Source organism: Mustelus asterias, chromosome 10 (assembly GCF_964213995.1).
Source record: "Mustelus asterias chromosome 10, sMusAst1.hap1.1, whole genome shotgun sequence".
Taxonomy (NCBI): Eukaryota; Metazoa; Chordata; class Chondrichthyes; order Carcharhiniformes; family Triakidae; genus Mustelus; species Mustelus asterias.
In genome coordinates this window covers 123,780,301-123,807,901 of record NC_135810.1, presented here as the reverse complement: position 1 = coordinate 123,807,901, position 27,601 = coordinate 123,780,301, and the positions used below count along the sequence as shown (strand labels likewise).

Genomic DNA, 27,601 nt, shown 5'->3' with positions numbered 1-27,601 from the left:
CCCAGGGGGAGGAGCATGCGCGGCAGGAGCAGTTGGAGCCCCCAGGGGGAGGAGCATGCGCGGCAGGAGCAGTTGGAGCCGGAGTAGCAAGTTGGAGCCGGAGGAGCAGCTGGAACATCTGGACACAGGTAACCCTGCAGAGAGCCCGAGAGGGACAGAGTCCCCCCCACATAGTGTCCCTCAGAGAGAGAGAGAGTTCCCCGCCCCCCCCCCCCACACAGTGTCTCTCTGAGAGAGTCCCCCGCCCCCCCCCCACACAGTGTCCCTGAGAGAGACAGAGTCCCCCCCCAAAACACAGTGTCCCTCTGAGAGAGAGAGAGAGAGAGAGTGCCCCCCACACACAGTGTCCCTCTGAGAGAGAGAGAGTGCCCCCCACACACAGTGTCCCTCTGAGAGAGAGAGAGTCCCCCCCCCACACAGTGTCCCTCTGAGAGAGAGAGAGAGAGTGCCCCCCACACACAGTGTCCCTCTGAGAGAGAGAGAGTCCCCCCCCCACACAGTGTCTCTCTGAGGTGTGAGACTCTCTCACACACACGTACTCACACACACAGTGTGTCCCCTTGAGAGAGAGAAAGGTGTGGCTTTTGCTACCAAATAAACCTGTTGGACTTTAACCTGGTGTTGTTAAACTTCTCTCTGAGAGAGACAGAGAGTGAGTGTGTGTGTTCCCCCTGAGAGAGAGAGAGACAGAGATTGTGTGTCCCCACCCCACACTGTGTGTCCTTCCCTGAGAGAGTGTTCCCCTACACAGTGTGTCCCCCTGAGAGAGTGTGTTCCCCCCCGAGAGAGTGTGTTCCCCCCCGCAGTGTGTGTCCCCCGAGAGAGTGTGTGTTCCCCCCACACACAGTCCCACTGAGAGAGAACGAGAGACACACACTCACACTCACTCTCACACATACACACACACAGTGTGTCCCCCTGAGAGAGAGAGACTCTCTCACACACACATACTCACACACACAGTGTGTCCCCTTGAGAGAGAGAAAGGCACATACACACAGTGCGTCCCCCTGAGAGAGAGCCACACACACACACTGTCGCCTGAGAGAGAGCCACACACACAGTGTCCCCCTGAGAGAGACCACACACACTTGAGAGAGAGAGAGAGTGTGTGTGTGTGTCCCACATAGTGTCCCCGAGAGAGAGAGTGACACACATACACACTGTTTCCCTGAGAGAGACAGAGTGCCCCATACACGGGGAGGCACCTCGAGAGGCTTCACCTCTTTCTGACAGTTATAAAATATACTCCCCCCACCCCCCCCAAAAAAAAGCCCCCAGAGTGCCTGCAGGCTGGATCTGAGAAGGCTGCACGAGGATGAATGAAATGTCAGCAGATTCATACTGTGTAAAAATAGACAGGTTGCAAGGTATGTGTGTGTGTGAGAGAGAGAGAGAGGGGTTGAGGGGTGGGGTATGTGTGGAGGGGGGTCGTGGGAAGTTGTGGGTGGGGGGGGTGGTGAGGTGGTTTGTGTGGGGGGGAGGTGAGGAGGCTATGTGTGTGGGGGGGGCCATGGGGTGTACGATGTGGCGGGGGGGGGTGCTATATCAGCATTAATGGGGTGAGTATGGAGTCTGTTTGCTCGGGGCTCTGAAGCTGTTTTTGTGGCTCCTGCAGTCTTTAAGTTCCTGCCCTGTCTCCTGTTGAATGAGGGACACAGATCTGTGATCTTTGGCTCTGATTTAGGAGTTACAAAGTCTAGTCTGTACGATAATTAGCTTGCGAACTGCAAACTCTGCTTTCCCCAAGTTTAATTGTATCTGTATTAAAAAAAGAATGTGCAGCTTTGTGACTGAAAATAGAATACCGCTGATGTGTGGCATGTGGTGTTGCAATAATTGTGTGTGCATGTGGGTGCGTAAGAGGATTCCTTCAGAATCAAGATGTTTCTTTTTAAACCATCCTCAGCAAGAAGTGATCAGTCGATCACTTGATTCATTCAAGGTCAGTCAGTTAGCCAGCTAGAGTTCAGCCCACAACACAGAGGAAGTGCAATGCTGTTTTTTAAGTAAAAAACTAAAGCGAGTGTGCCAAGCAGATTAACCCTTTACTGAATGTTTTTTGGAGTTCCCACCTTTTGTGAATTGTTGATGTTTCAGTAGCTTAAATTAAAGCCCCTTTCAGGTGAATGTAAAAGATCTCCTGGCAGCATTTTGAAGAAGGGCAGAGTATTTCTCCCGGCCAACATTCACCCCTCGATCAACATCACTGGTTGTTATTACGTTGGGAGCTTGCTGTGCGTGAATTGACTGCTGTGTTTCCTGCATTACAAGTGAGAACAATTCAAAAGTACCCATTTCACTGGAAAGAGCTTGGCAGCATTCCCGGGTTGTGGAAAACGCAGTAGCATTGCAGGTTATTTTTGTGTGTTTTGAGGAACTTTCTGATGTCTCAAACAGTCAAGCCTGATGTTTAAAATGTTGCAGCTGGTTTTTGCATTTCCCGAGCTCGGTCTAACTGGGAAGAGGGCAGGTTGGATGCTTTGAAAAGGTGAAGATAGATGGCGGGGGCGGGGGGAGATCAGGTTTGGCACTTAGCTGAGGGTCGGTGAGAGGAACTTTGGGATGGTGTCAGATACCTGAGGATTCGGGAGAGGAACTCAGGACAGTGTCAGATTCCTGGGGGTACACCTTCTGTTGGGAAAAAAATGCAGAAGTCTGAGATCACGTACCAACCGACTCATCCTCGGTGGCACAGTGGTTAGCACTGCTGCCTCACAGCGCCAGGGACTCGGGTTCGATTCCCGGCTTGGGTCACTGTCTGTGTCGAGTTTGCACGTTCTCCTCGTGTCTGCGTGGGTTTCCTCCGGGTGCTCCGGTTTCCTCCCGTAGTCTGAAAGACGTGCTGGTTAGGTGCGTTGGCCCGAACAGGCACCGAGTGTGGCGACTATGGGAATTTCATAGTAACTTCATTGCAATGTAAGCCTTACTTGTGACTAATAAATAGACTTTACTTTAACTTTACTTCAAGAACAGCTTCTTCCCTGTTGCCAGCAGACCTTTGAATAGACCTACCTCGCATTAAGTTGATCTTTCTCTACACCCTAGCTATGACTGTAACACTACATTTTGCACCCTCTCCTTTCCTTCTCTATGAACGGTATGCTTTGTCTGTGTAGCATGCAATAAACGATACTTTTTTGCTGTATTCCAATACATGTGACGATAATAAATCAAATCAAAAACCAAAGGTGTGAGGACTGTAGGACAGTGTCAGATACCTGAGGATTGGGGAGAGGAACTTGGGACAGATGGGAGAAACATTATGTCTAAATAAGGCTGAAAGAAAAGTTTTCATTTCACTTTTGCCTGTGCTAATGGCACAAGTTGAATATTTACCTATCATGAATGTCTTATTGACCAGACTGAGAAATGTTAGGCGTCTTAGACAATCAAGCCTATTGTTGTATTTGCAGCCATGGTGACCACTTCAGAACCAGGGATTTAGAAAAGTAAATAGGCCGTGTCAGGTCACATTGGCAGCCAAGCAACAGCAGCATCGTCGCTCTCTCTTTCTTTGCTAACTTTTTTCCCCTTACTCTAATCGTTCCTCTTTGCACTCCCTCCCTCCTGCTGTCAAAGCTTTTTGCTTCATGCTCGTCGGGGCAGCTACAGGAATGCCAAAGGGATTGACAGTCTACATTGCATTAGAGAGCATGCCCATGGGTTGGCAAGTGAACTCTGATTGTTAGAGGCGTTGCCATGGTGGATGCACCAGGGAACAGTTAACTGCCAAACCCAAAGGGTTGTGAATCTGCGGAATTCGTTACCCCAAAGTGCGGTGGATGCTGGGACAGTGAGTAAATTTAAGGAGGAGTTAGACAGATTTTTAATTGGTAATGGGGTTGAAGGGTTATGGGGAGAAGGCAGGAAAATGGGGATGAGGAGCATATCAGCCATGATCGAATGCCGGAGCAGACCCGATGGGCCGAATGGCCTAATTTTGCTCCTACATCTTGTGAACTTTTGTTTAAATTCAAATCAGCAGGTTGACTCTGGTCAAGGCACTGCCTTGGGAAATGGACACTCGGCTGTTTCCCAAACGTTGACTTGTGTTGTCTAAATTGTGCTTCCCTTTGAGATTTGATATTGCGAATCTGTCCTGATGAGTGCAAAGCAAAAAACTTTGACAGCAAGAGGGAGGGAGAGCAAGGAGGTTTATTTTTACACCAAATATTAAATAGTGTTTTTTCTAACAATTGGCACGCGCTCATTTGCTCAGTCACTTGCCGCCCACTGTCTCAAACTTGTCAGACCCCTCCATAAGAGCGTTGAGATGTATTACTTAGTAAAAAGGAACGGTGTACATACAAATTGTACTCTTCGTATCTTGGAGAGAAGTGGGACAATTTTCAGGCTTCTTAACATTCTGAGAAACCCGGGTCCTCAGGGACCCAGGTTTGATTCTGGCCTCGGGTCACTGTCTGTGCAGAGTTTGCATGTGATTGCGTGGGTTTCCTCCAAATGCTCCGGTTTCCTCCCACACTCCGAAGATGTGCGGGTGAGGTGGATTGGCCATGCTAAATTGACCCTAGTGTCAGGGGATTAACAGGGTAAATATGTGGGGTGACAGGAATAGGGCCTGGGTGGGATTGTGGTCAGTGCAGACTTGATGGGCCGAATGGCCTCCTTCTGTATTGTAGGGATTCTCTGACAAGCGGATTTCCACTTCATTGGTAAAACACCTGTCTTGAAAGATGCCCTTTAAATGGAAGCTATGAAAGGAGGAGAGTGTATGGCATTAAAAAATCATCAAGATACTCACTCTGCAGTGAGGAGGAATGTAACTATGTCTATATTCTAGATCGTGGAGGAGGCTAAGATTCTTGAGTGAATAATTTGAGTTAAATTGAAGGGAAGTTTGATGGATTTTGTACTTTGATTTCAGGTGCACGCTGAGTGTGGTTGGAAGAGAATTTGTGTTGATATAAAAAGCTGCTGATAGGGATTGGTGGGGAGGATAGATTAGTTTCTCAAGGCACTGATGAAGTGCAGTGTGGTAACTTCAGTGCGATAGGAGCTCCAGACACTGTTGACTGCTGCCTCCAGCACGGAAGTATTAAGGGGCAAGTCTGAAGTTACAGATTTTGTGAGGGACTGCAGATATTGCCAGGTCTGTTTGCCCGTCTGTTTGCCCGTCTGTCATTGTGTCTCCTATTCTGTTTGCTTGTGTTCTGTCGCTCACTATGATGTTGAGTTTTGCTGGTGAGTTTTCTCAAACTGTGTCTCTTTAACCGACCCTTCACTAAACTCCCTTTATACTCAACTGTCCCCTTGTGCTTCTCTGAAATGTCAAAACTGTGTGTTGATGGAGCTTTACTCTGTATCTAACCCCGTGCTATAGCTATCCAGGGAGTGTTTGACGGGAACAGTGTAGAGGGAGCTTTACTCTGTATCTAACCCCGTGCTGTATATGACCTGGGAGTGTTTGATGGGAACAGTGTAGAGGGAGCTTTACTCTGTATCTAACCCCGTGCTGTACCTGTCCTGGGAGTGTTTGATGGGAACAGTGTAGAGGGAGCTTTACTCTGTATCTAACCCCGTGCTATAGCTATCCAGGGAGTGTTTGATGGGAACAGTGTAGAGGGAGCTTTACTCTGTATCTAACCCCGTGCTGTACATGACCTGGGAGTGTTTGATGGGAACAGTGTAGAGGGAGCTTTACTCAGTATCTAACCCCGTGCTGTACCTGTCCTGGGAGTGTTTGATGGGGACAGTGTAGAGGGAGCTTTACTCTGTATCTAACCCCTTGCTGTACCTGTCCTGGGAGTGTTTGATGGGGACAGTGTAGAGGGAGCTTTACTCTGTATCTAACCCCGTGCTGTACCTGTCCTGGGAGTGTTTGATGGGGACAGTGTAGAGGGAGCTTTACTCTGTATCTAACCCCGTGCTGTACCTGTCCTGGGAGTGTTTGATGGGGACAGTGTAGAGGGAGCTTTACTCTGTATCCAACCCCGTCCTGCATTCTATACTGTTAGTTGAAAATGGAAGTGTTTTCCCACAGCTGATAGCCGTCACCTTGAGTTCCTGAAGTACAAATTCCAGGAGAGATAGCACTGGGATTGTTGTGAATTTGTCTCTTTGCTTATGAAGATTTGCGGTAACACTGCTGACTGACGCTCAAAAGACCAGCCTGTAGCCAAGGTCTTTGCTGAGTAGATGCATCCCAGAATGTCAATGATTGTAGCTTTATTATCACACTCTTTTTTGCCTGGAATTTTAGTTGACAAAGGAGCGGTTTAAAAAAAACATGAAATCACTCAAGGGCACGCACGGTGTCACGGTGGTTAGCACTGTTGCCTCACAGCGCCAGGGTCCCGGGTTCGATTCCCGGTTTGGGTCACAGTCTGTGCGGAGTCTGCACATTCCCCCCGTATCTGTGTGGGTTTCCTCCGGGTGCTCCGGTTTCCTCCCACACTCCGAAAGATGTGCGGGTTAGGTGCATTGGCCATGCTAAATTCTCACTCCGTGTACCTGAACAGGCGACTAGGGGATTTTCACAATAACTTAATTGCAGTATTAATGTAAGCCTACCCGTGACATTAATAAATAAAGTTTTAAAAAATCATCTCATGGAGTGAAGATTGAAATATCATGGAAATTTGACCCAGCAGGAAGCCATTCAGCCCATTGTATTGGTGCTAGCTGAAAAATATTTACCCAGTAGTATCCCACCTTGTGTTTGGTCCAGTAGCCTCTAGGTTCCATTTCAAGTACATTTTTGAATGAGCTAAGGATTTCTGTCTTCAGCACTCTTTCAGCCAACGTGTTTCAGATCTTCACCACCCCCTGGATGAAAACCAATTACTCTTCAAAGCATTCCTAATCCTGCTCCCAATTACTTTAACTCTCTGCCCAAGGAGGGGAAACCCTTGCCCATTCCCGCTATTAAGGTCCCTCATCAAAACAGATCCAGCCGATGCAATCTTTCCTCAAAATTAAAATTCTCTGTTTCTGGGAACATTTTCATAAATCTATACTCTCTACAGTATGATCTCCTGCACCTCACCACCACCTGCAGTATATGAAACATCTAAATTAGGAGCCGAAATAAGCCGCGGGAGTTTGCACGTTCTCCCCGTGTCTGCGTGGGTTTCCTCCGGGTGCTCCGGTTTCCTCCCACACTCCAAAGATGTGTGGGTTAGGTTGCTCAGCCATGGAAAATTGCCCCTTCATGTGAGGGGGAATTAGCAGGGTAAATATGTGGGGTTATGGGGATAGGGTCTGGGTAGGACTGTGGTCGGTGCAGACTCGATGCACCGAATAGCCTCCTTCTGCACTGTAGGGATTTTATGATTCACTCTTTTTTTAATCTTCCTAGCAAAATAGACAATTTCATAGTTGCCCACATTATACTTCATTTGCCAGATTTTTGCCCACTCACGTAACCCATCTATGTCCCTTTTTAAGGGGGGAGGTGCGATGATATTGTCGCTGGAACAGTCGTAATCCTGAGACCTAGAGTCATGCTCTCAGCACCTGGGTTCAAATCCCGCCACGGCACATGGTGAAATTTGAATTCCATAGTAGTGTTTAATTAAGAAAGCTTTACTGATGACCGTGAAACCGTTGTCAATTGTTGTAAAAGCCCTTCTGGTTCACTAATGCCCTTTAGGGAAGGAAATCTGCCATCCTTACCCAGTCTGGGCTACATGTGACTCCAGGGCCACAGCAATGTGGTTGAGTCTTAGCTGCCCCTCTGAAATGGCTGAGCGAGATACTCAGTTTAAGGGTAGTTGAGTATGGGCAATAAATGCAGGCCCAGCCAGCGAAGCCCACATTTCCATTCACTTAACCTGTATATATCTTTTTGTAGGCTCCTTAGGTCCTCTTCAAAACTTATTTTCCTCCCTATCTTTGTGTTGTCGGCAAATTTAGCAACGATACCTTCAGTCCCTTCCTCCAAGTCTCTTATATAAATTGTAAAATGTTGAGGACCCAGCAATGATTCCTGTGGCACACCACATGTCATGTCCTGCCAACCAGAAAGATGACTCATTTATGCCAACTCTTAGCTCATAAGAACATAAGAAATAGGAGCAGGAGTAGGCCATCTAGCCCCTCGAGCCTGCTCCGCCATTCAATAAGATCATGGCTGATCTGAAGTGGATCAGTTCCACTGACCCACCTGGCCCCTATAACCCCTAATTCCCTTACTGATCAGGAATCCATCTATCCATGATTTATCATTAATTGTCTGTCCATGCCAATGTGTTGCCCCCAACACTAAACTTTTATTTCTGCAATAACCTTTGATGTGGCACCTTATCAAATGCCTTCTGGAAATCTAAGTACAGTACACCCACCGGTTCCCCTTTGTCTACAGCACTTGTGACTCCTTCATAAAAACTCTAATAATTGGAGAATTGGAGGAGCAAATCAGCGGAGAGATAGCTGACAACTGCAAGAAACACAAAGTTGTGATAGTAGGGGATTTTAATTTTCCACATATAGATTGGGACTCGCATACTGTTTAAAGGTTTAGATGGGGTAGAGTTTGTAAAATGTGTTCAGGAGAATTTTCTACATCAGTATATAGAGGTGCCAACTAGAGAGGATGCGATATTGGATCTCCTATTGGGAAATGAGTTAGGGCAGGTGATGGATGTGAGTGTGAGGGAACACTTTGGATCCAGTGATCATAATGCCATTAGTTTCAACCTGATCATGGATAAAGATAGATCTGGTCCTCGGGATAAAGTTCTGAACTGGAAAAAGGCCAAATTTGATGAAATGAGAAGGGATCTGGGAAGTGTGGATTGGCACAGGCTGTTCTCTGATAAGGATGTAAATGGAAAGTGGGAGGCCTTCAAAGGAGAAATTTTGAGAGTGCAGAGTTTGTATGTTCCTGTCAGGATTAAAGGCAAAGTAAATAGGCATAAGGAACCTTGGTTCTCGAGGGAGATTGTAACACTGATTAAGAGGAAGAGAGAGTTGTATGAAATGTACAGGCAGCAAGGAACAGATCAGATGCTCGAGGAGTATAAAAAGTGCAAGAAGCTACTTAAGAGGGAAATCAGGAGGGCTAAAACAAGTCATGAGGTTGCTTTGGCAGACAGAGTGAAGGAAAATCCAAAGAGCTTCTATAGGTATGTTAGGAGCAAAAGGATAGTGAGGGATAAAATTGGTCCTCTTGAAGACCAGAGTGGTAGACTGTGTATGGAACCAAAAGAGATGGGGGAGATACTAAATGGTTTTTTTGCATCCGTATTTACTGAGGAAACGGGCATGGAGTCTACGGAAATAGGGCAAACAGGTAGGGAGGTCATGGAACCTTTGCAGATTAAAGGGGAGGAGGTGCTCGCTGTCTTGAGGCAAATCAGAGTGGATAAATCCCCAGGACCGGACAGGGTATTCCCACGGACCTTGAGGGAAGCTAGTGTTGAACTTGCAGGGGCCCTGGCAGACATATTTAAAATGTCAGTCTTCACGGGGGAGATGCCGGATGATTGGAGGGTGGCTCATGTTGTTCCGTTGTTTAAAAAAGGTTCCAAAAGAAATCTGGGAAATTATAGGCCAGTAAGTTTGACGTTGGTGGTGGGCAAGTTATTGGAAGGTGTGATAAGGGATAGGATCTACAAATATTTGGATAGACAGGGACTTATTAGGGAGAGTCAACATGGCTTTGTGCGTGGTAGGTCATGTTTGACCAATCTATTAGAGTTTTTCGAGGAGGTTACCAGGAAAGTGGATGAAGGGAAAGCGGTGGATGTTGTCTACCTGGATTTCAGCAAGGCCTTTGACAAGGTCCCTCATGGGAGGTTAGTTCGGAAGGTTCAGTCGCTGGGTATACATGGGGAGGTAGCAAATTGGATTAGACACTGGCTCAATGGAAGAAGCCAGAGAATGGTTGTGGAGGATTGTTTCTCTGAGTGGAGGCCTGTGACTAGTGGTGTGCCACAGGGATCGGTGTTGGGTCCATTGTTGTTTGTCATCTATATCAATGATCTGGATGATAATGTGGTGAATTGGATCAGCAAGTTTGCTGATGATACAAAGATTGGAGGTGTAGTGGACAGTGAGGAAGGTTTTCAAAGCTTGCAGAGGGATTTGGACCAACTAGAAAAATGGGCTGAAAAATGGCAAATGGAATTTAACGCAGACAAGTGTGAGATATTGCACATTGGAAGGACAAACCAAAGTAGAACGTACAGGGTAAATGGTAGGACTCTGAAGAGTGCAGTTGAACAGAGGGATCTGGGAATACAGGTACAGAATTCCCTAAAAGTGGCGTCACAGGTGGATAGGGTTGTAAAGAGTGCCTTTGGTACATTAGCCTTTATAAATCGGAGTATCGAGTATAAAAGTTGGAGTGTTATGGTAAGGTTATATAAGGCATTGGTGAGGCCGAATTTGGAGTATTGTGTACAGTTTTGGTCACCTAGTTACAGGAAGGATATAAATAAGGTTGAAAGAGTGCAGAGAAGGTTCACAAGGATGTTGCCGGGACTTGAGAAGCTGAGTTACAGAGAGAGATTGAATAGGTTGGGACTTTATTCCCTGGAGCGTAGAAGATTGAGGGGAGATTTGATAGAGGTGTATAAGATTTTGATGGGTATAGATAGAGTGAATGCAAGCAGGCTTTTTCCGCTGAGGCTCGGGGAGAAAAAAACCAGAGGGCATGGGTTAAGGGTGAAAGGAGAAAAGTTTAAAGGGAATATTAGGGGGGGCTTCTTCATGCAGAGAGTGGTGGGAGTGTGGAATGAACTGCCGGATAAAGTGGTAAATGCTTTTAACATTTAAGAAAAACTTGGACGGGTTCATGGATGAGAGGGGTGTGGAGGGATATGGTCCAAGTGCAGGTCAGTGGGATTGGGCAAGAAATGGTTCGGCACAGACAAGAGGGGCCAAAAGGCCTGTTTCTGAGCTGTAATTTTCTATGGTTCTATGGTTCTAAATTGGTTCAACACGATGTCCCTTTCACAAAACCATGTTGACTCTGCCTGATTGCCTTGAGTTTACCAAGTGCCCGGCTTTAATGTTTTTAAGAATGGCTTCTAACATTTTCCCAATGACAGATGTTAAGCTGTCGTTTCCTGCTTTCTGTCCCCTTCCATTTTTGAATAAAGGAGTTACTTTTGCAACCTTCCAATCTAATGGAACGGTCCTGAGTCTAGCAAATTTTGGAAAATTAACATCAATGCATCAACTAATTCATTAACCTCTTCCTTCAAGAACTTGGGGTGAAGTCCATCCAGACCCGGGGATTTGTCAGCCTGCCACCCCGGCCATTTGCTCAGTACCACTTCCTTGGTGATTGTAATTTTCCAAAGTTCCTCCCTCCCTTCCAATTCCTGATTTACATCTATTTCTGGGATGTTTCTTCGTGAAGACAGGTGCAAAATACCCGTTCAATTCATCTGACATCGTCCTGCTTCCCATTACCAATTCTCCAGACGCACCTTCTATTGGACAAATGCTCACTTTAACACATTTCTTATTCAATTATCGTTAGAAGAGCTCACGATCTGTCTTTCTATATTAGTGGCTGGCTGCCTGTCTCTCGTACTCTAGTTTTTACCTCCTTATCAATCTTTTTGTCATTCTTTGATGTTCTTTATATTCTTCTGCCACCATCTTTGCCCCTTAGTGTCCTGAGATGCATAGGTTAGAGGGATTAGTGGGTAATTATGTAGGGAGGGTGGGATTGTGGTCGGTGCAGACTTGATGGGCCGAATGGCCTCTTTCTGTACTGTAGGGTTTCTATGATTTCTATGATCTATAATCTTTATGGAAGTGTATGCTTCTGGAGTGTATTGGTGGTTGGCAGGGAGTTGAGTTTGGAATGGGAGGGGGGAGTGTGTCGGGGTTGGGAGAGGCAGTTGGGATGGGAGCCGGGGAGGTGGTTGTGGGTCGTGGGTCACAGTGTTCCACACATTTCTCACTTTATCTCCCAGCTCTTTATTTTCCGTGACTCAGCTAATAAAGAACATTCACTCCAAGGTCCCTCTGTTCCTCTACATTTCTCAGTATCTTATCATTTATTGTGGATTCCTTTGCCTTGCTTAACCTCCCCATAACTATTATCTCACACGTCTGCAGATTAAATTCCATTTGCCAATTTTCTACCCTCTTGACTGTGTTCTTGAAATCTTGCAGAGCTTTTGTTCTCCGTATGGACCGCGACTAATGCCTACCCTCTGGAATTCCCTCCCTAAATCTCTCTGGCCCTCTTGCTCCTTAAAACTGCCCTCTCACTAAGCTTTTGGTCGCCTGTACCTAATATCTCCTTGTGTGACTCTGTCAAATTCTGTTTCCCCTGTGAAGCCCCTTGGGATGTTTTACTAGGTTTTTGTCTATTCATTTGTGGGACATGAGTGTTGCTGACTGGCCAGCATTTATTGTAAAAAGTCTCACAACACCAGGTTAAAGTCCAACGGGTTTATTTGGTAGCAAAAGCCACTAGCTTTCGGAGCGCTGCCCCTTTGTCAGACCTTTGTCACACCTGACGAAGGGGCAGCGCTCCGAAAGCTAGTGGCTTTTGCTACCAAATAAACCTGTTGGACTTTAACCTGGTGTTGTGAGACTTCTTACTGTGTTTACCCCGGTCCAACGCCGGCATCTCCACATCAGCATTTATTGCCCATCCCTAGTTGCCCTTGGAGGGCAATTGAGAGTCAACCACTTTGCTGTGGCTCTGGAGTCACGTGTAGGCCAGGCCGGATAAGGACGGCAGATTTCCCTCCGTAAAGGACATTAGTGAATCAGATGGTTTTTTCGACAATGGTTTCATGGTCATCAGTAAATTCTGAATTCCAAATATTTTTTATTGAATTCAAATTCCACCATCTGCTGTGGTGGGATTCGAACCCAGGTCTCCATAACATTAGCTGAGTTCCTGCATCAATAATCTAGCGATAATACCACTCGGCCATCGCCTCCCCTCGAGGGACTGAATGGCCGATGTTAAAAGTACTAAATTGTTGGTGCTGCCTGGTCAGCCAAGTGTTTCCAGCACTTGCTGTTTCTCAGGTTTCCAGCATCTGCGATATTTTAGAACATAGAACAGTACAGCACAGAACAGGCCCTTCGGCCCACGATGTTGTGCCAAGCTTTATCTGAAACCAAGATCAAGCTATCCCACTCCCTATCATCCTGGTGTGCTCCATGTGCCTATCCAATAACCGCTTAAATGTTCCTAAAGTGTCTGACTCCACTATCACTGCAGGCAGTCCATTCCACACCCCAACCACTCTCTGCGTAAAGAACCTACCTCTGATATCCTTCCTGTATCTCCCACCATGAACCCTATAGTTATGCCCCCTTGTAATAGCTCCATCCACCCGAGGAAATAGTCTTTGAACGTTCACTCTATCTATCCCCTTCATCATTTTATAAATCTCTATTAAGTCTCCCCTCAGCCTCCTCCGCTCCAGAGAGAACAGCCCTAGCTCCCTCAACCTTTCCTCATAAGACCTACCCTCCAAACCAGGCAGCATCCTGGTAAATCTCCTCTGCTTCATTATTTTGGGGCTTATGATGAATGCTGCAGTTTTTCATTTTGTGACAATGCTGTGCCTTGAAGAAATGTATTTGGGTCCTGTTTCTTGTGCGGGATCTGTTTTAGCAGTTTGTTTTATTATCAGTGCCGTTCTGCCTGTATCCGGCAGCCCCTGTTGTTACTGCAACAGCATAATTGATCTTAATTGCTCCAATCTGGACTAATGCAGGGTTGTTATTTTTGTGTTTTCCCCTCAGGCTTTTCAGAGTGGGGCTTGATTATGTTGACTTACAGGTGAAGTCATCTGACTGGGTGGGACTAGGCTCAGAGAGAGAAAAAAAACAAGTCGTTTTTTGGGATCTGTCGAAATAAGGAATAGCTCTGAGTCTCTGAAGCCGGAGACTGGGATCTGCCAGAAACTAGATTTATTTCTCTGAAGTTCTGCTGTTTGAAGATGTATCCTTCTCTGGAGGCTGCTGTATGGGAGTTGGAAAGAAGGTGTCTTTCTGTATCTGTCCAGAGGGGTTGAAAGGCTGGAAATCGAGCATCCACATGGCTGTATCTGTTTTTGGTGCTAATTGGTTCTGAAGTAGAATTTATGTCGATGGGGAATATTGCTTAAATTGGAACAATAGAGATAGCTAGCTGTTAAGAATTATACTCTGTCACATTTAAGTGTTTTAATTGGGAAAAGTTGTGTTAATTCTTTTTATTATATTCTAACTGTGTTCTTAAATAAAGTTTGTTTTGATAAAAGCTTCCTGGTGGGTCAATCGAATCATATCTGGAGTGAAACATCTGCTCACCACAATGCCAAAATCAAATAAAGTTAGAATCTAACCTAACTTTGGAACATAGCGTTGAGTTTCTGATCTGGTCCCAAACTGTTTGCTTCTCAAGCTCACTCGCTCGTTTTCTCTTCTGTGCAGAAAGATGCTGCAGCTGTTGGTTTTGGGACTGACTCTCACCGTGACAGCAGCCAAGGATATCCTCAACATCTGCATGGACGGGAAGCACCACAAAACGCAGCCGGGACGTGAGGAGAAACTCCACAGTCAGGTAACGGGGAGACACTAGGGCCGGCCAGGCTCAGTTGTAGCCAGTCTGGCAGGAGATGGTGTGGCAGCGTGAGGGCATGAAGCCCGCTTTTGTTCTCCTGTCCCCTCTCCCTCAACAGGCAGGATTAAATCACAAGAATCATATGAACTCGAAGCAGGAGGAGGCCATTCAGCCCTTCGAGGCTGCTCCACCATTCAATACGATCATTGTTGATGATATCACAGCCTGAACTCCACTTTCCTGACCGTTCTCCAAAACCCTTCAACCCCATTACTCATTAAAAATCTTTCCACCTCTTCCTTAAATAGTCATTAGAGTTTAGAAGAGTGAGAGGGGATCTCATGGAAACTTATAAAACTCTAACAGAGTTAGACAGGGTAGATTCAGAAAGAATGTTCCCGATGGTGGGGGAGTCCAGAACTACGGGTCATAGTTTGAGGATAAGGGGCAAACCTTTTAGAACTGAGGTGAGGAGAAATTTCTTCACCCAGAGGGTGGTGAATGTGTGGAATTCACTACCAGAGAAAGGAATTGAGGTCAAAATGTTGTCTGATTTCAAGAAGAAATTAGATATAGCTCTTGGGGCTAAAGGGATCAGGGGATATGGGGGAAAGGGTGGATCAGGATATTGAATTTGATGATCCGCCATGATCAAAATGAATGGCGGAACAGGCTCCAAGAGCCAAATGGCCTCCTCCTGCTTCTAGTTCCTATGTAGCAACAACAACTTGTATTGACGTAGAACTCTTATCCAAGTAAAGAGTCACAAGGCACTTCACAGGCGTCTGAGTAGACACAGTTTGACATGGAGCCACAGGAGGAGACTTGTAGACAGGTGACCAGAAGCTAAGTTATGGAGAGGGGAGAGGCCAAGATGTTTTACAGAGGGACTTCCAGAGCTTTCTGGGCCCTGGCGACTGGAAGACCCAGCTATCGGTGGAGTGATTAAAATGGGGGATCACTCAAGAGACTGGAATTGGAGCAGCATGGCGATCTCAGATTTGTGGGGCTGGGTAAGTTCCAGAGGTAGGGAATGGGAGAGAATATGGAGGGATTTGGAAATAAGGAATGCAGTTTTTCAGTTGAGACATTCTTGGACTCCGTGCCGATTGGTTGGTTTCCTCCCCGACGCGGCCACCGGTATGTCTCCCAAGTGGCCATTCTTTCTGTGAGTGTTGAAGGGCAATTTTGATGCGGAGATGCCGGCGTTGGACTGGAGTAGCACAGTAAGAAGTCTCACAACATCAGGTTAAAGTCCAACCAGTTTATTTGGAATCACGAGCTTTTGGAGCGCTGCTCCTTCATCAGGTGATGGACTTTAACCTGGGTAATTTGACTGAGAAAGGCCTTGCTTGACTCTAAACCTGACCCCACATCTGCACTTAATGGTCTATCATGACCTGAAGTCAGAACAGCTGCTAATTTTCCTGTTCCATCGGAACAGAAGAGGCCATTCAGCCCTTTGAGTCTGTATGCTGTTCGATTCAATCGTGGCTTGATGTAAATACCTTAACTCCGTCTGCGAAGCTTGTTGTTATATCCGGTCATAGCATTTGCAAATAAGCATTGACCAGTCTCAGTTTTTAACAATCAGTTAACACCCTCCGCCTGCAGCTTTTAACGGTCTTCGGGGTGAAAATTTCACATTTCCTCCATGTGTGAAACTACCCTGAACAACCTGCCTCCAATTTTGGGGTTATTGCTTCATGTTCTCGAACTGCCCACCAGAGCAAATAGTTTCTCTCTCTCCATGTCAGCTCCTTCAGTCAACGTAAGTACATCAATTAGATTGCGACTTAATAGGCGGACACTGTGGCACAGTGGCATTGTCACTGGACTAATAATCTTGAGTCCCAGGGTAGTGCTCTGGTGACCTGGGTTCAAATCCCACCATGGCAGATGGTGGAATTTGAAGTTATTTGTCATTTCCTCGTTAGTTTAGTTGCTCGTATCCCCGCTCCTCACACGGGAGGGAGACCGGGGTTCCGTTAATCACAACAGATTCAACACCCCCGGAAAGAAATAAAAGCAACAGGTGGCCGGCCTTTAAACCTGGACAAAGTAAAAAGGTAACAACACTAGACTAGTAATCCAGAGGCTCCGGGTTAATGCTCTGGGGACGCGGGTTCGAATCCCACCACGGTAGCTGGTGGAATTTAAATTCAATGAATAAAATCTGGAATGTAAAGTTAGTGTAAGTAATTAATGGTGATGATGAAACTATCATTGATTGTTGTAAAAAAAAACCAAATGGTTCACTCATGTCCCTTAGGGAAGGAAATCTGCCGTCCTTACTCGGTCTGGCCTACATGTAACTCCAGAGCCACAGCAATGTGGTTGATTCTTAACTGCCCTCTGAAATGGCCGAGCGAGACACGCAGTTGGAAATGGGCCTTGCCAACAACACCCACAGCCCATGAAAGAAAAAAACATGTTGTCAACTCTTCAGCACAAAACAGGCCAAATGGTCCAATCGATCGATGTGTATATATATATATATTCCACAGCGACATCCTCCAGCACCTCCCCCTTCCCACCGGCCTGCCAAACTTCACCTCAGCCTTCACCCCTGCCCAGGAAGAGAGAGTGCTGCACAATCACCTTTCCCAGCAGCAGCTGCCCACCACCCCCGCCACCACTGTCCTCCTGATTTTACTCTGGACTTGGCCCCTGTTGTCTGTGATTTGACAAGCTGATAAAGGAAACCTTGGCATCAGCATATTACCTTTTATATTACGGCAACGTTAATTTGCTCTCTTCAGCTTTTGCAATCTCGACGGTAACAATACGTCAAGTGCAGCAAATTGCCTGTAAATTGAGCTGACCTTGATGTTGCTTGGATCCTCATATCTGGGACCAGTGGGTTAATATTAAACCAGGGCGGGGAAGGTGCTGTCCTTGCTGGTGCTCTGTTCTTTTGAAGTATGTTTCCGAATCCTGCTGGCTTTTTGCACCAGTTTTAACTGGTATTCCCCTTGCATATTGCAGTCTCTTACTATCTCAGAATCTGCTGATCTTGTGTAAAGATCACTGGATAACCTCCTCCCATCTAGGTAGACTCGCAACGCAATGACAACGGAGTTGTTGACTAATCGCAGGGTTCAACTTGAATTTATGTAGCGCCTTTAACATTGTAGAACATCTTGAGGCCCCACACATGAGTGTTAGCAAAAAGAATAATGGGGCCTGGGTGGGAGTGTGGTCGGTGCAGACTCGATGGGCCGAATGGCCTTCTGCTCTGTAGGGATTGTATGAAGTTGATACCCAGTCAGGTGGGAGATTCGGGTAGGGCTGGTCAAAGAGGTTGGATTTGAGGAATTTCTTAAAGGAGGCGAGAGAGAGAAATGGAAAAGTTAAGGGGAGAAATTCCGGATCTCGGCTGCCATTGGTGGGGTGATTAAAATAAAGGATGTGGAAAAAGCCAGAGTTAGAGGAACGCAGAGATCTCAGAGGGGTCGTAGGAAGTAGGAGAGGTCGGGCGGTATTAGGATAGGTACTAAGAGCCTTGTCAATCAATCCTGATCAATGAATTTACAACAAACCCAGACATGAGATGAGGAAAACCCCAGTGATTGAGAGATTTAGGGACCATGTGTCAAAGACAGACGATGGCGTCATGATAAGGTCACTGGGCGAGCAATCCAGTGGCCCAGGCTCATGCTCTGGGGGCACGGGTTCAAATCCCAACAGGGCAGCTGGTGGAATTTAAATTCAATTAATAAATCTGGAATTGGAAGCTAGTCTCAGTAATGGTGACCATGAAACTATCACTGATTGTTGTAAAAACCCACCCATCTGGTTCACTAATGTGATCTGAAGATGTTGCGAAGCACTTTACGAACAATGAGGCACTTTTGAACTGTAATCACTGTCGCGATGTCGGAAAAACAACAAAATCCCACAAGCAGCGAGGAGAGAGTTGATAGACGATGTGTTTTGGTGAGGATTGAGGGATAGATATTGACCAGACAATACTCACCTGTTCTTTGAAGTCGTGACGGTGGAAACTTTTAGATCTACCAGAGAGGTTTAACTGTGCCAGGGCAGCAAGGTGGCACAGTGGTTAGCACTGCTGCCTCACAGCGCCAGGGACACAGGTTCAAATCCAGCCTTGGGTGATTGCCTGTGTGGAGTTTGCACGTTCTCCTCGCGCCTGCGTGGGTTTCCTCCCACAGTCCAAAGACTAAGTGTTAGTTGGATTGACCGTGATAAATTGCCCCTTAGTGTCAAGGGGATTAGCAGGGTAAAATACATGGAGTTACAGGGATAGGGCCTGGGCGGGATTGTGGTCAGTGCAGGTTTGATGGGCTGAATGGCCTCCTTTTGCAATGCAGGGATTCTGTTATTTGAAAGACAGCACGTCCGACAGTGCGGCACTCCCTGGGTACTACACTGACTGTGTCAGCCTGGGATAATGCAGCTCCAGTCTCTGAATTGCGCACTCCCCCAATGGACTATTTCACGAGTACAGTTATATCTTGGTGAAATGTCTCCCGAAGTGTTGAGCGGAAACTGTGTGTACTTTAATCTTTGTTACTAACTTGTCTCTGTTGTGCGCAGTGTCAACCTTGGAAACAGAATGCCTGTTGTACAGCGAATACTAGCACGGAGGCACACAATGACCAGTCCTATCTCTACAACTTCAACTGGAATCACTGCGGCCAAATGACAGAAAGATGCAAGAGGCATTTTATCCAGGACACCTGTTTGTATGAATGTTCTCCCAACTTGGGTCCCTGGATACAAGAGGTGAGCAGGAACTGAGAGACACTTTGTTCAGAAGTAAATTAAATGTGTGATTTATAGAGAGAACTTCACTCTGTATCTAACCCCATGTTGTACCTGTCTGGGAGTGTTTGATGGGGGACAGTGTAGAGAGAGCTTTACTCTGTATCTAACACCGTGCTGTACCTGTCCTGGGAGTGTTTGATGGGGACAGTGTAGAGAGAGCTTTACTCTGTATCTAACACCGTGCTGTACCTGTCCTGGGAGTGTTTGATGGGGACAGTGCAGAGGGAGTTTTGCTCTGTATCTGATCCCGAGCTGTACCTGTCCTGGGAGTGTTTGATGGGGACAGTGCAGAGGGAGCTTTACTCTGTATCTAACCCCGAGCTGTACCTGTCCTGGGAGTGTTTGATGGGGACAGTGCAGAGGGAGCTTTACTCTGTATCTAACCCCGTGCTGTACCTGTCCTGGGAGTGTTTGATGGGAAGAAGTTTAACAACACCAGGTTAAAGTCCAACAGGTTTATTTGGTAGCAAAAGCCACACAAGCTTTCGGAGGTGACCTGAATACGGGGCTTGGAGCTCCGAAAGCTTTTGTGGCTTTTGCTACCAAATAAACCTGTTGGACTTTAACCTGGTGTTGTTAAACTTCTTACTGTGTTTACCCCAACGCCGGCATCTCCACATCAGTGTTTGATGGGGACAGTGCAGAGGGAGCTTTACTCTGTATCTAACCCCATGCTGTACCTGTCCTGGGAGTGTTTGATGGGATATTGGGTTCATGTCACACTATTTGTAACTCCCACAGTTGCGTGGACCTGCAGAGTTTCACTGGCTGTCTTGTCTGGAGACAATACACATCTTTTTAGCCTGTCTTGATGCTCTCTCCACTCACATTGTTTCGTCTCTTAAAGACTTGATTAGTTGTAAGTATTTGCATTCCAACCATTATTCATGTAAATTGAGTCTGTGTCTTTATAAGCTCTGTTTGTGAACAGAATTCCCACTCACCTGAAGAAGGGGCTAAGAGCTCCGAAAGCTTGTGTGGCTTTTGCTACCAAATAAACCTGTTGGACTTTAACCTGGTGTTGTTAAACTTCTTACTGTGTTTACCCCAGTCCAACGCCGGCATCTCCACATCGTGTTTGATGGGGACAGTGCAGAGGGAGCTTTACTCTGTATCTAACCCCGTGCTGTACCTGTCTGGGAGTGTTTGATGCGGACAGTGTAGAGGGAGCTTTACTCTGTATCTAACCCCGTGCTGTACCTGTCTGGGAGTGTTTGATGGGGACAGTGTAGAGGGAGTTTTGCTCTGGATCTGACCCCGAGCTATAGCTATTCAGTTGGATAGTGTTGCACCAGTTGTGAGTAATTTAAGGTGTGACTGGATGAAGAATTGTTGAGATTCTGTGCTCTATACCTGTTTGAGCAAGATGGATTTTTAGTTTAATTTGTTACATTACTGATATTCAATGAAAATCAGATTACAATGGGCAGATTTTCTGGAATGTGCAAGTTATCTCAGAACGTTGACAGAAGGAATTTGTTGGAATACCAAATATATTGGCCATTTGGGCAAATCCCCTCACTTACCCTCACAGGGCTGTGGCATCGTCCGCAACGACACATGGACCGGCTCTCCCATGCCAGAAATTTGTTCTCCCTGACTGGACCTGTCAACAAAGCCATGGTCACGGGGCACAGGGTGATGACAGTAAATAAAATCCCGCTGGAATTGACTGGAAAATTCTGCTGCCGGGTGGGGTTCATGGTGATGGAGAATCTCCACCGATGCACAACTTGATACATCGGGGGAAGCAGCCACCACCTTTGGCCAATCTCTCAATGCCCATGGGATAGCATCGTTTAGGAGAAAGTTCAGGAGGCCTGTGTTCACAACACCTTGCTGTACATCTGTGAAATATGGTGAATTTACACTTATCAGAAACAGAAATTCCATGGTCGCTGTCTGTGGCACATTATTGGATGTGTCGTGTCAAAATTGCAAGCATTCGAACAAGGAGCAGTTCATTCGGCCCCTTGAACCTGCTCCGTCATTTCATAAGAACATGGCTGACCTCAGACCCCTCAGTTCTCTTTCCTCCGCTGTGCTAATCCCTCCCTGGCCCCCACCCCTACACCCCCAACCTCCCCAACCTCCCCACCTCTCCCCCCCGCTCGACCCGCCCCCGCTCGACCCGCCCCCGCTCGACCCGCCCCCGCTCGACCCGCCCCCCCCCCCCCCCCCCCCCCCCCCACACGGCTCCCCCCCTCCCCACCACCCCCCTTCCCATTCTGTCTCCCCCTGCAAGCTCTGTTGGTTAAAGAGTGACGTGCCGTTTTTCTGCCTGTGGCAGGTTAATCAGTCCTGGAGGAAAGAGCGGATTCTGCACGTTCCGATCTGCAGGTCAGACTGCGAGGAATGGTGGGCAGACTGTCAGGAAGATCACACCTGCAAGGTGAACTGGCACAAGGGATGGGACTGGAGTACAGGTGAGTGCCTCTGGGTGAAAAACGCTGGAAACATGTAGCTGTGTGTTGGAGCTGATTGAGAAAAGAGAAACAGAAGGAGCTGGTGAGCAGATGGAGTATGCCAGGCAGCTCTTTGAGTCTGCTCCATCGTTCAATAAACTCTTCATCTCTGCTGGGACCCCACCTGTTCACATTATATATTTATGATTTGGAGAAGGGAACTAAATGTATTATCTCCAAATTTGCAGATGATACAAAGTTGGGTGGGAGAGTGAGCTATGAGGAGGATGGAGAGATGCTTCAGCGTGATTTGGACAGGCTGAGTGTGTGGGCATCTGCATGGCAGATGCAGTATAATGTGGATAAATGTGAGGTTATCCACTTCAGTAGCAATAAGGGCGGCACAGTGGTTAGCACCAGGGACACAGGGTCGATTCCCGGCTTGGGTCACTGTCTGTGTGGAGTTTGCACATTCTCCCCGTGTCTGAGTGGGTTTCCTCCGGGTGCTCCGGTTTCCTCCCACAGTCCGAAAGACGTGCTGGTTAGGGTGCTTTGACCTGAACAGGCGCCGGACTGTGGCGACTAGGGGAATTTCACAGTAACTTCATTGCAGTGTTAATGTAAGCCTTACTTGTGACTAATAAATAAACTTTTATAATAGGAAGACAGATTATCACTTGAATGGGTGTAAATTGAGAGAGGTGGATACTTAGCGAGACCTTGGAGCCCTCGTGCCTCCGTCGCTGAAAGTAAGCGCGCAGGTACAGCAGGCAGTAAAGAAGGCAAATGGTTTTTGATTTGATTTATTATTGTCACATGTATTCGTATACAGTGAAAAGTATTGCTCCTGGCACGCTGTACAGACAAAGCATACCATTCATAGAGAAGGAAATGAGAGAGTGCAGAATGTGTTGAGAAAGTTCAACTTAATGTGAGGTAGGTCCATTCAAAGGTCTGAGGACAGCAGGAAAGAAGCTGTTCTTGAGTCGGTTGGTACGTGACCTCAGACTTTTCTACCTTTTTTGGCCTTCATAGCGAGAGGATTGGAGTGCAGGGATAGTGATGTTTTCCTGAAACCGTGTAGGGCGTTGGTGAAGCCACACCTGCAGCAGATCCCAAGCCGGCATTTGTCCCTTGTTGCACTCTGGTCTCACCTCACTCTGCTCCCTCTCTCTATGAAACAGCACAACCTGTGTACTTTTATAGAGAGCTAATGACTCACACCCAAGTTGCAACTGTAAAGTTAGCTTCTTGCTGCAGGAATTAACATCTATTCATCTTGTTGAATGACATATACCGACCACCGTCGGGCAATTTCTGTTAATTAGGCACCTTAACGAGCTTTGTTGTTTCACAAGTATTTATTCAGAGCCTGACTGCTTATCTAAATGATAGCGGGAGAGAAGTCACTTGCACCGGATTCCTGGCTTCGTGCTTGTATCGCCGTTCCCACCCACTTTGATTGGAGCTCACAGCCACCCTCCAGACCTTTATCCTGACTGAGTTTGTGTTTTTAAAATTCCGTTTCAGGTATAAACCGCTGTCCGAAGGATACCAAATGCCAGAAGTTTTCTCAAGTATTCCCGACCCCGCGAGACCTTTGTGAGAAATTGTGGAGCAACTCCTACCAGTTCACGGAGTACGACTGGGGGAGTGGGAGGTGCATCGCCATGTGGTTCAAGGCCACCTCGAACCCCAATGAAGCGGTGGCCCGGTACTACGCCATTCAGAAGGGCTTGATTGCGTCTGGTTCCAACGTCAAACTAGCGGTCCCGCTTCTCCTGACTGTTCTGCTGTCTGCCTGGCTCTATGTTTACTGATGAAGCCTGAACGGAGGGGACTGATGAAATACCATGCCCCTCTTCCTGCCAAGTTTCTCCAGCTTTCATGCTTTTGAAATGTTGATGATTTTAACGAAGCTTTGATGTAAAATTTAAGAATTTGCTTTTTCCGCCCAGCCACATTTCTGGGTGTGGGCGGGGCAATTTCAGCTCCTCATCTCGCTGACGACGCAGAAGCTTTCTGCTGTGGTTTTTTAAAAAAAAACTTGCATTTATATAGCACCTTTCATGACCTCAGGACATTGCCATGTTTTTTACAGCCAATGCTGTGGTTCCGCACTGCACTCACAGTGGAATGTGGGAAATTCAGCAGTCCCCGTGTCCACAGCAAACTCCCACAGCCAGCAGTGTGACAATGACCAGATAATCTGCTCCTACTGATCAAAGTTGAGGGATAAAACATGAAAAGAATACTCTCCTCTTTGAGATAGTGGGATTATTTATGTCCTTTTGAAAGGGGGTTTTGATTGAACATCCCATCCTACAGGTAGCGTCTGAGTGTTACTCACTGAGCCATTGTCGATATGCTGACTGGCACAGTAGCAAGGTTAGAGTTTGCTGCCCGATCTCCATTGCGATGGTAATTTTTATTTTCGTTGAGAGGGTGTGTGGCCATCGCTGGCTGGACCAGCATTTGTTGCCCGTCCCCATTTAAGAATCAACCACATTGCTGTGGCTCTGGAGTCACATGTAGGCCAGGCTGGGTAAGGACAGCAGATTTCCTTCCCTAAAGGGACATTAGTGAACCAGATGAATTTTTACAACAATTGACGGTGGTTTTTATGGTCATCGTTAGACTTTTAATTCCAGGTTTTTATTCAATTTGGATTTCTTCATCTGCCATGGTGGGATTCGAACCCAGGTTCCTGGAGCATTACCTTGGGTCTCTGGATTACTAGTCCAATGCTAAACAATACCACTACACCATTGCCTCCCCATGAGGACAATAGAGTCCTCATTAAATGGTGCAGCATATACATGGATGGAAGTGCTATTAGATCATCAGTAGATTGATAGAAGGGTTACCAACAGCGCTATCAAATGGCACTTACTCAGCGATAACCTGCTCAGTGACGCTCAGTTTGGGTTTTGCCAGGGTCACTTAGCTCCTGACCTCATTACAGTCTTGGTTCAAACATGAACAAAAGAGCTGAATTCCAGAGGGGAGGTGAGAGTGACAGCCCTTAACATCAAGGCAGCATTCGACCGAGTGTGGCATCAAGGAGCCCGAGCAAAACTGGTATCAATGGGAATCGGGGAAAACTCTCCGCTGGTTGGAGTCATACCTGGCACAAAAAGGAAGATGGTTGTGGTGGTTGAAAGTCAATCATCTCAGCTCCAGGACATCACTGCAGGAGTCCCTCAGGGTAGTGACACCACCTTCCCAAGGGCAACTAGGGGTGGACAATAAATGCTAACCTAGTCAGCGATGTCCACGCCTGTAAAACATGAAACTGAAACCTCCTGACATCTCAGCTGGGTGTTAAAGATCTGATTGTGCTTGTTGGAATCAGGCAATGTTTTGGCCTCAACTACTTTCTGTGGTAGTGAATTCCACACATTCACCACCCTCTGGGTGAAGAAATTTCTCCTCACCTCAGTTCTAAAAGGTTTACCCCTTATCCTCAAACTATGACCCGTAGTTCTGGACTCCCCCACCATTGGGAACATTCTTTCTGAATCTATCCTGTTTCACCCTGTTAGAATTTTATAAGTTTCTATGAGATCCCCTCTCACTCATCTAAACTCCAGTGAATATAATCCTAACCGACTTTGCTTCTCCTCATATGACAGACTTGCCATCCCAGGAATCAGCCTGGTAAACCTTTGCTGTACTCCCTCTATAGCAAGGACATCCTTCCACAGATAAGTACACCAAAACTGCACACAGTACTCCAGGTGTGGCCTCTCCAACGCCCTGTACAGTTGCAGTAAAACATCCCTATTCCTATATTCAAATCCTCTTGCTTTAAAGGCCAACATACCATTGCCTTCTTTCCTGCCTGCTGTACCTGTGCGCTTACTTTCAGCGACTGATGCATGCGGACATCAAGGTCTCGCTGAGTAACTCCCTCTCTCAATTTACACCCATTCAAGTAATAATCTGCCTTCCTATTATTGCTACTGAAGTGGATAACCTCACATTTATCCACATTACACTGCATCTGCAATGTAGATGCCCACACACTCAGCCTGTCCAAATCACGCTGAAGCATCTCTGCGTTCTCTCCACAGCTCACTCTCCCACCCAACTTTGTATCATCTGCAGATTTGCAGATAATATATTTAGTTCCCTCTTCCAAACCATTAATATATAATGTGAACAGTTGTGGTTGGGGTCTGAGCACCGATCCCTGCAGAACCCCACTAGTCAATGACTGTCGATCAGAAAAAGACCCATTTATGCCAACTCTTTGCTTCCTATCTGCTAACCAGCTTTCTATCCATCTCAAGATATTACCTACAATCCCATATGCTTTCACTTTACATAGTAGTCTGTTATGTGAGACCCTGTTGAAAGCCTTCTGAAAGTCTAAATAAACCACATCCACTGGTTCTCCTCGGTCAACCCTACTAGTTACATCCTCAAAGAATCCAATAGATTCGTCAAGCGTGATTTCCCTTTTGTAAATCCATGCTGATTTTGTCTGATTAAACTGCCTTCCAAATGCCGAGATGTGGAGGTGTCGGCGTTGGACTGGGGTAAGCACAGTAAGAAGTCTCACAACACCAGGTTAAAGTCCAACAGGTTTATTTGGTAGCACGAGCTTTCGGAGCGCTGTCCCTTCATCAGGTGAGCCACTCGCCTGATGAAGGAGCAGCGCTCCGAAAGCTCGTGCTACCAAATAAACCTGTTGGACTTTAACCTGGTGTCGTGAGACTTCTTACTGTTTCAAATGCCGAGTTATGAAATCCCAATCTCTTGGCCAATATTGATCTGTAAAATTAGCATTAACAAAAGGCTACCTGGACATTTGTCTCACTGAGTTCAGTGGGAATTTGCTGAGCAACTTGTGTTTTTTCCGATGTTACAACAATGAGCACTTTTTAAAAGCACTCCCTTTCGCCAGAAAACCTGCCGAGAGGTCCTGAGGTCAAGAATGGGGCTATATTCATTTAATCAGTTTATTTCTGTAATTCCTGCCATTTCTGCAGTTCTCTGATTCCAGCTTGTGACGCATTCTTGATTTGACTCACTCCACCGTTGGTGTGGTGCCTTCAGCTGTCTGGATCCCAAGTTCTAGAATTTCCTCCTCTAAACGGTTTTGCCACACATCCTCTCCATCCTTCTTTACACAACCTACCTCTTTGACTAAACTATGGGCCTACTTTTCCTTAAGTGACTCAGAGTCAGGTACTGTTTGATTCTTCTCCTAGCGAAGCACCTTGAGATGTTTTGTAATGGTAAAAGCACTCTATAAATGATGGACAGTGTTGCCAACATGGGTAACCTGGGATGATCGGACTTTTTAAAAATGAAAATGCAAATTACAAGTGTGAATTACTTGTTCCTTGGTAAACGTCACACTCACAGGTCCATTTCCTATCTCTGACAAGTCAAGAGTAACTCTTATCTTTGTATCAAACGTCAAATAAAGTACAGGAACTCGCCGAAAAATATTCTGCATCAGTCTGTCAGCCTCCTTTTAATTGAAATTGATACAAGCTCAGATGCAGTTTGCTTGTAGATTACCTCTGTGTAATACAGGGGCTACTGAAATGCAACAAGGCTGTAACATTAAAGCACTTTAAGAGCAGAATGACATCTTGTGTTTTGAATTGTACCGAAGGTTTAGCCACAGCTCAGTTCACAATCTACCCCATAAGCCTTAAATCCAGCCTGACCATTGCTGTGCAGACTTTTGTGTGAGGCATTTAAGAAGAGAGCCAGGCTTTTCCCTCAGATGCAACTAATAGCACACGCACAAACCCTCGCTCTTTAACAAAAGAACACATGGATATTTGATTTGTTGTCACATGTATTAGTACACACTGAAAAACTATTGTTTCTGCGTGCCATTAGAGACAAAGCATATCGTACATAAAGATTGGAAAATGAACAT

The 27,601-nt window shown here is 46.4% G+C and overlaps 1 protein-coding gene across 2 annotated transcripts; it reads left to right on the top strand.

Annotated features, from left to right (window-relative positions):
* Positions 1-27,352, top strand: folr (folate receptor). Of its 2 annotated transcripts, none has more exons than XM_078222668.1 (5): positions 1-128; positions 14,371-14,500; positions 19,061-19,249; positions 21,582-21,717; positions 23,227-27,352. In XM_078222668.1, the coding sequence occupies exons 2-5, from the start codon at positions 14,375-14,377 to the stop codon at positions 23,514-23,516; spliced, it is 741 nt and encodes a 246-aa protein (XP_078078794.1). In that variant the 5' UTR covers positions 1-128; positions 14,371-14,374; the 3' UTR covers positions 23,517-27,352. The 2 variants fall into 2 exon arrangements, with proteins under 2 accessions (XP_078078794.1, XP_078078795.1); XM_078222669.1 differs by lacking the exon at positions 1-128 and adding an exon at positions 5,008-5,113.
* The last annotated feature ends 249 nt before the right edge of the window (positions 27,353-27,601 follow it).

Coding starts and splice junctions, on each gene's coding strand:
- folr (XM_078222668.1), top strand. CDS start 14,375: ATGCTGCAGCTGTTGGTTTTGGGACTGACTCTCACCGTGACAGCAGCC. Junction 14,501..19,060: donor AGGAGAAACTCCACAGTCAG/GTAACGGGGAGA, acceptor TGTTGTGCGCAG/TGTCAACCTTGGAAACAGAA. Junction 21,718..23,226: donor GGGATGGGACTGGAGTACAG/GTGAGTGCCTCT, acceptor ATTCCGTTTCAG/GTATAAACCGCTGTCCGAAG.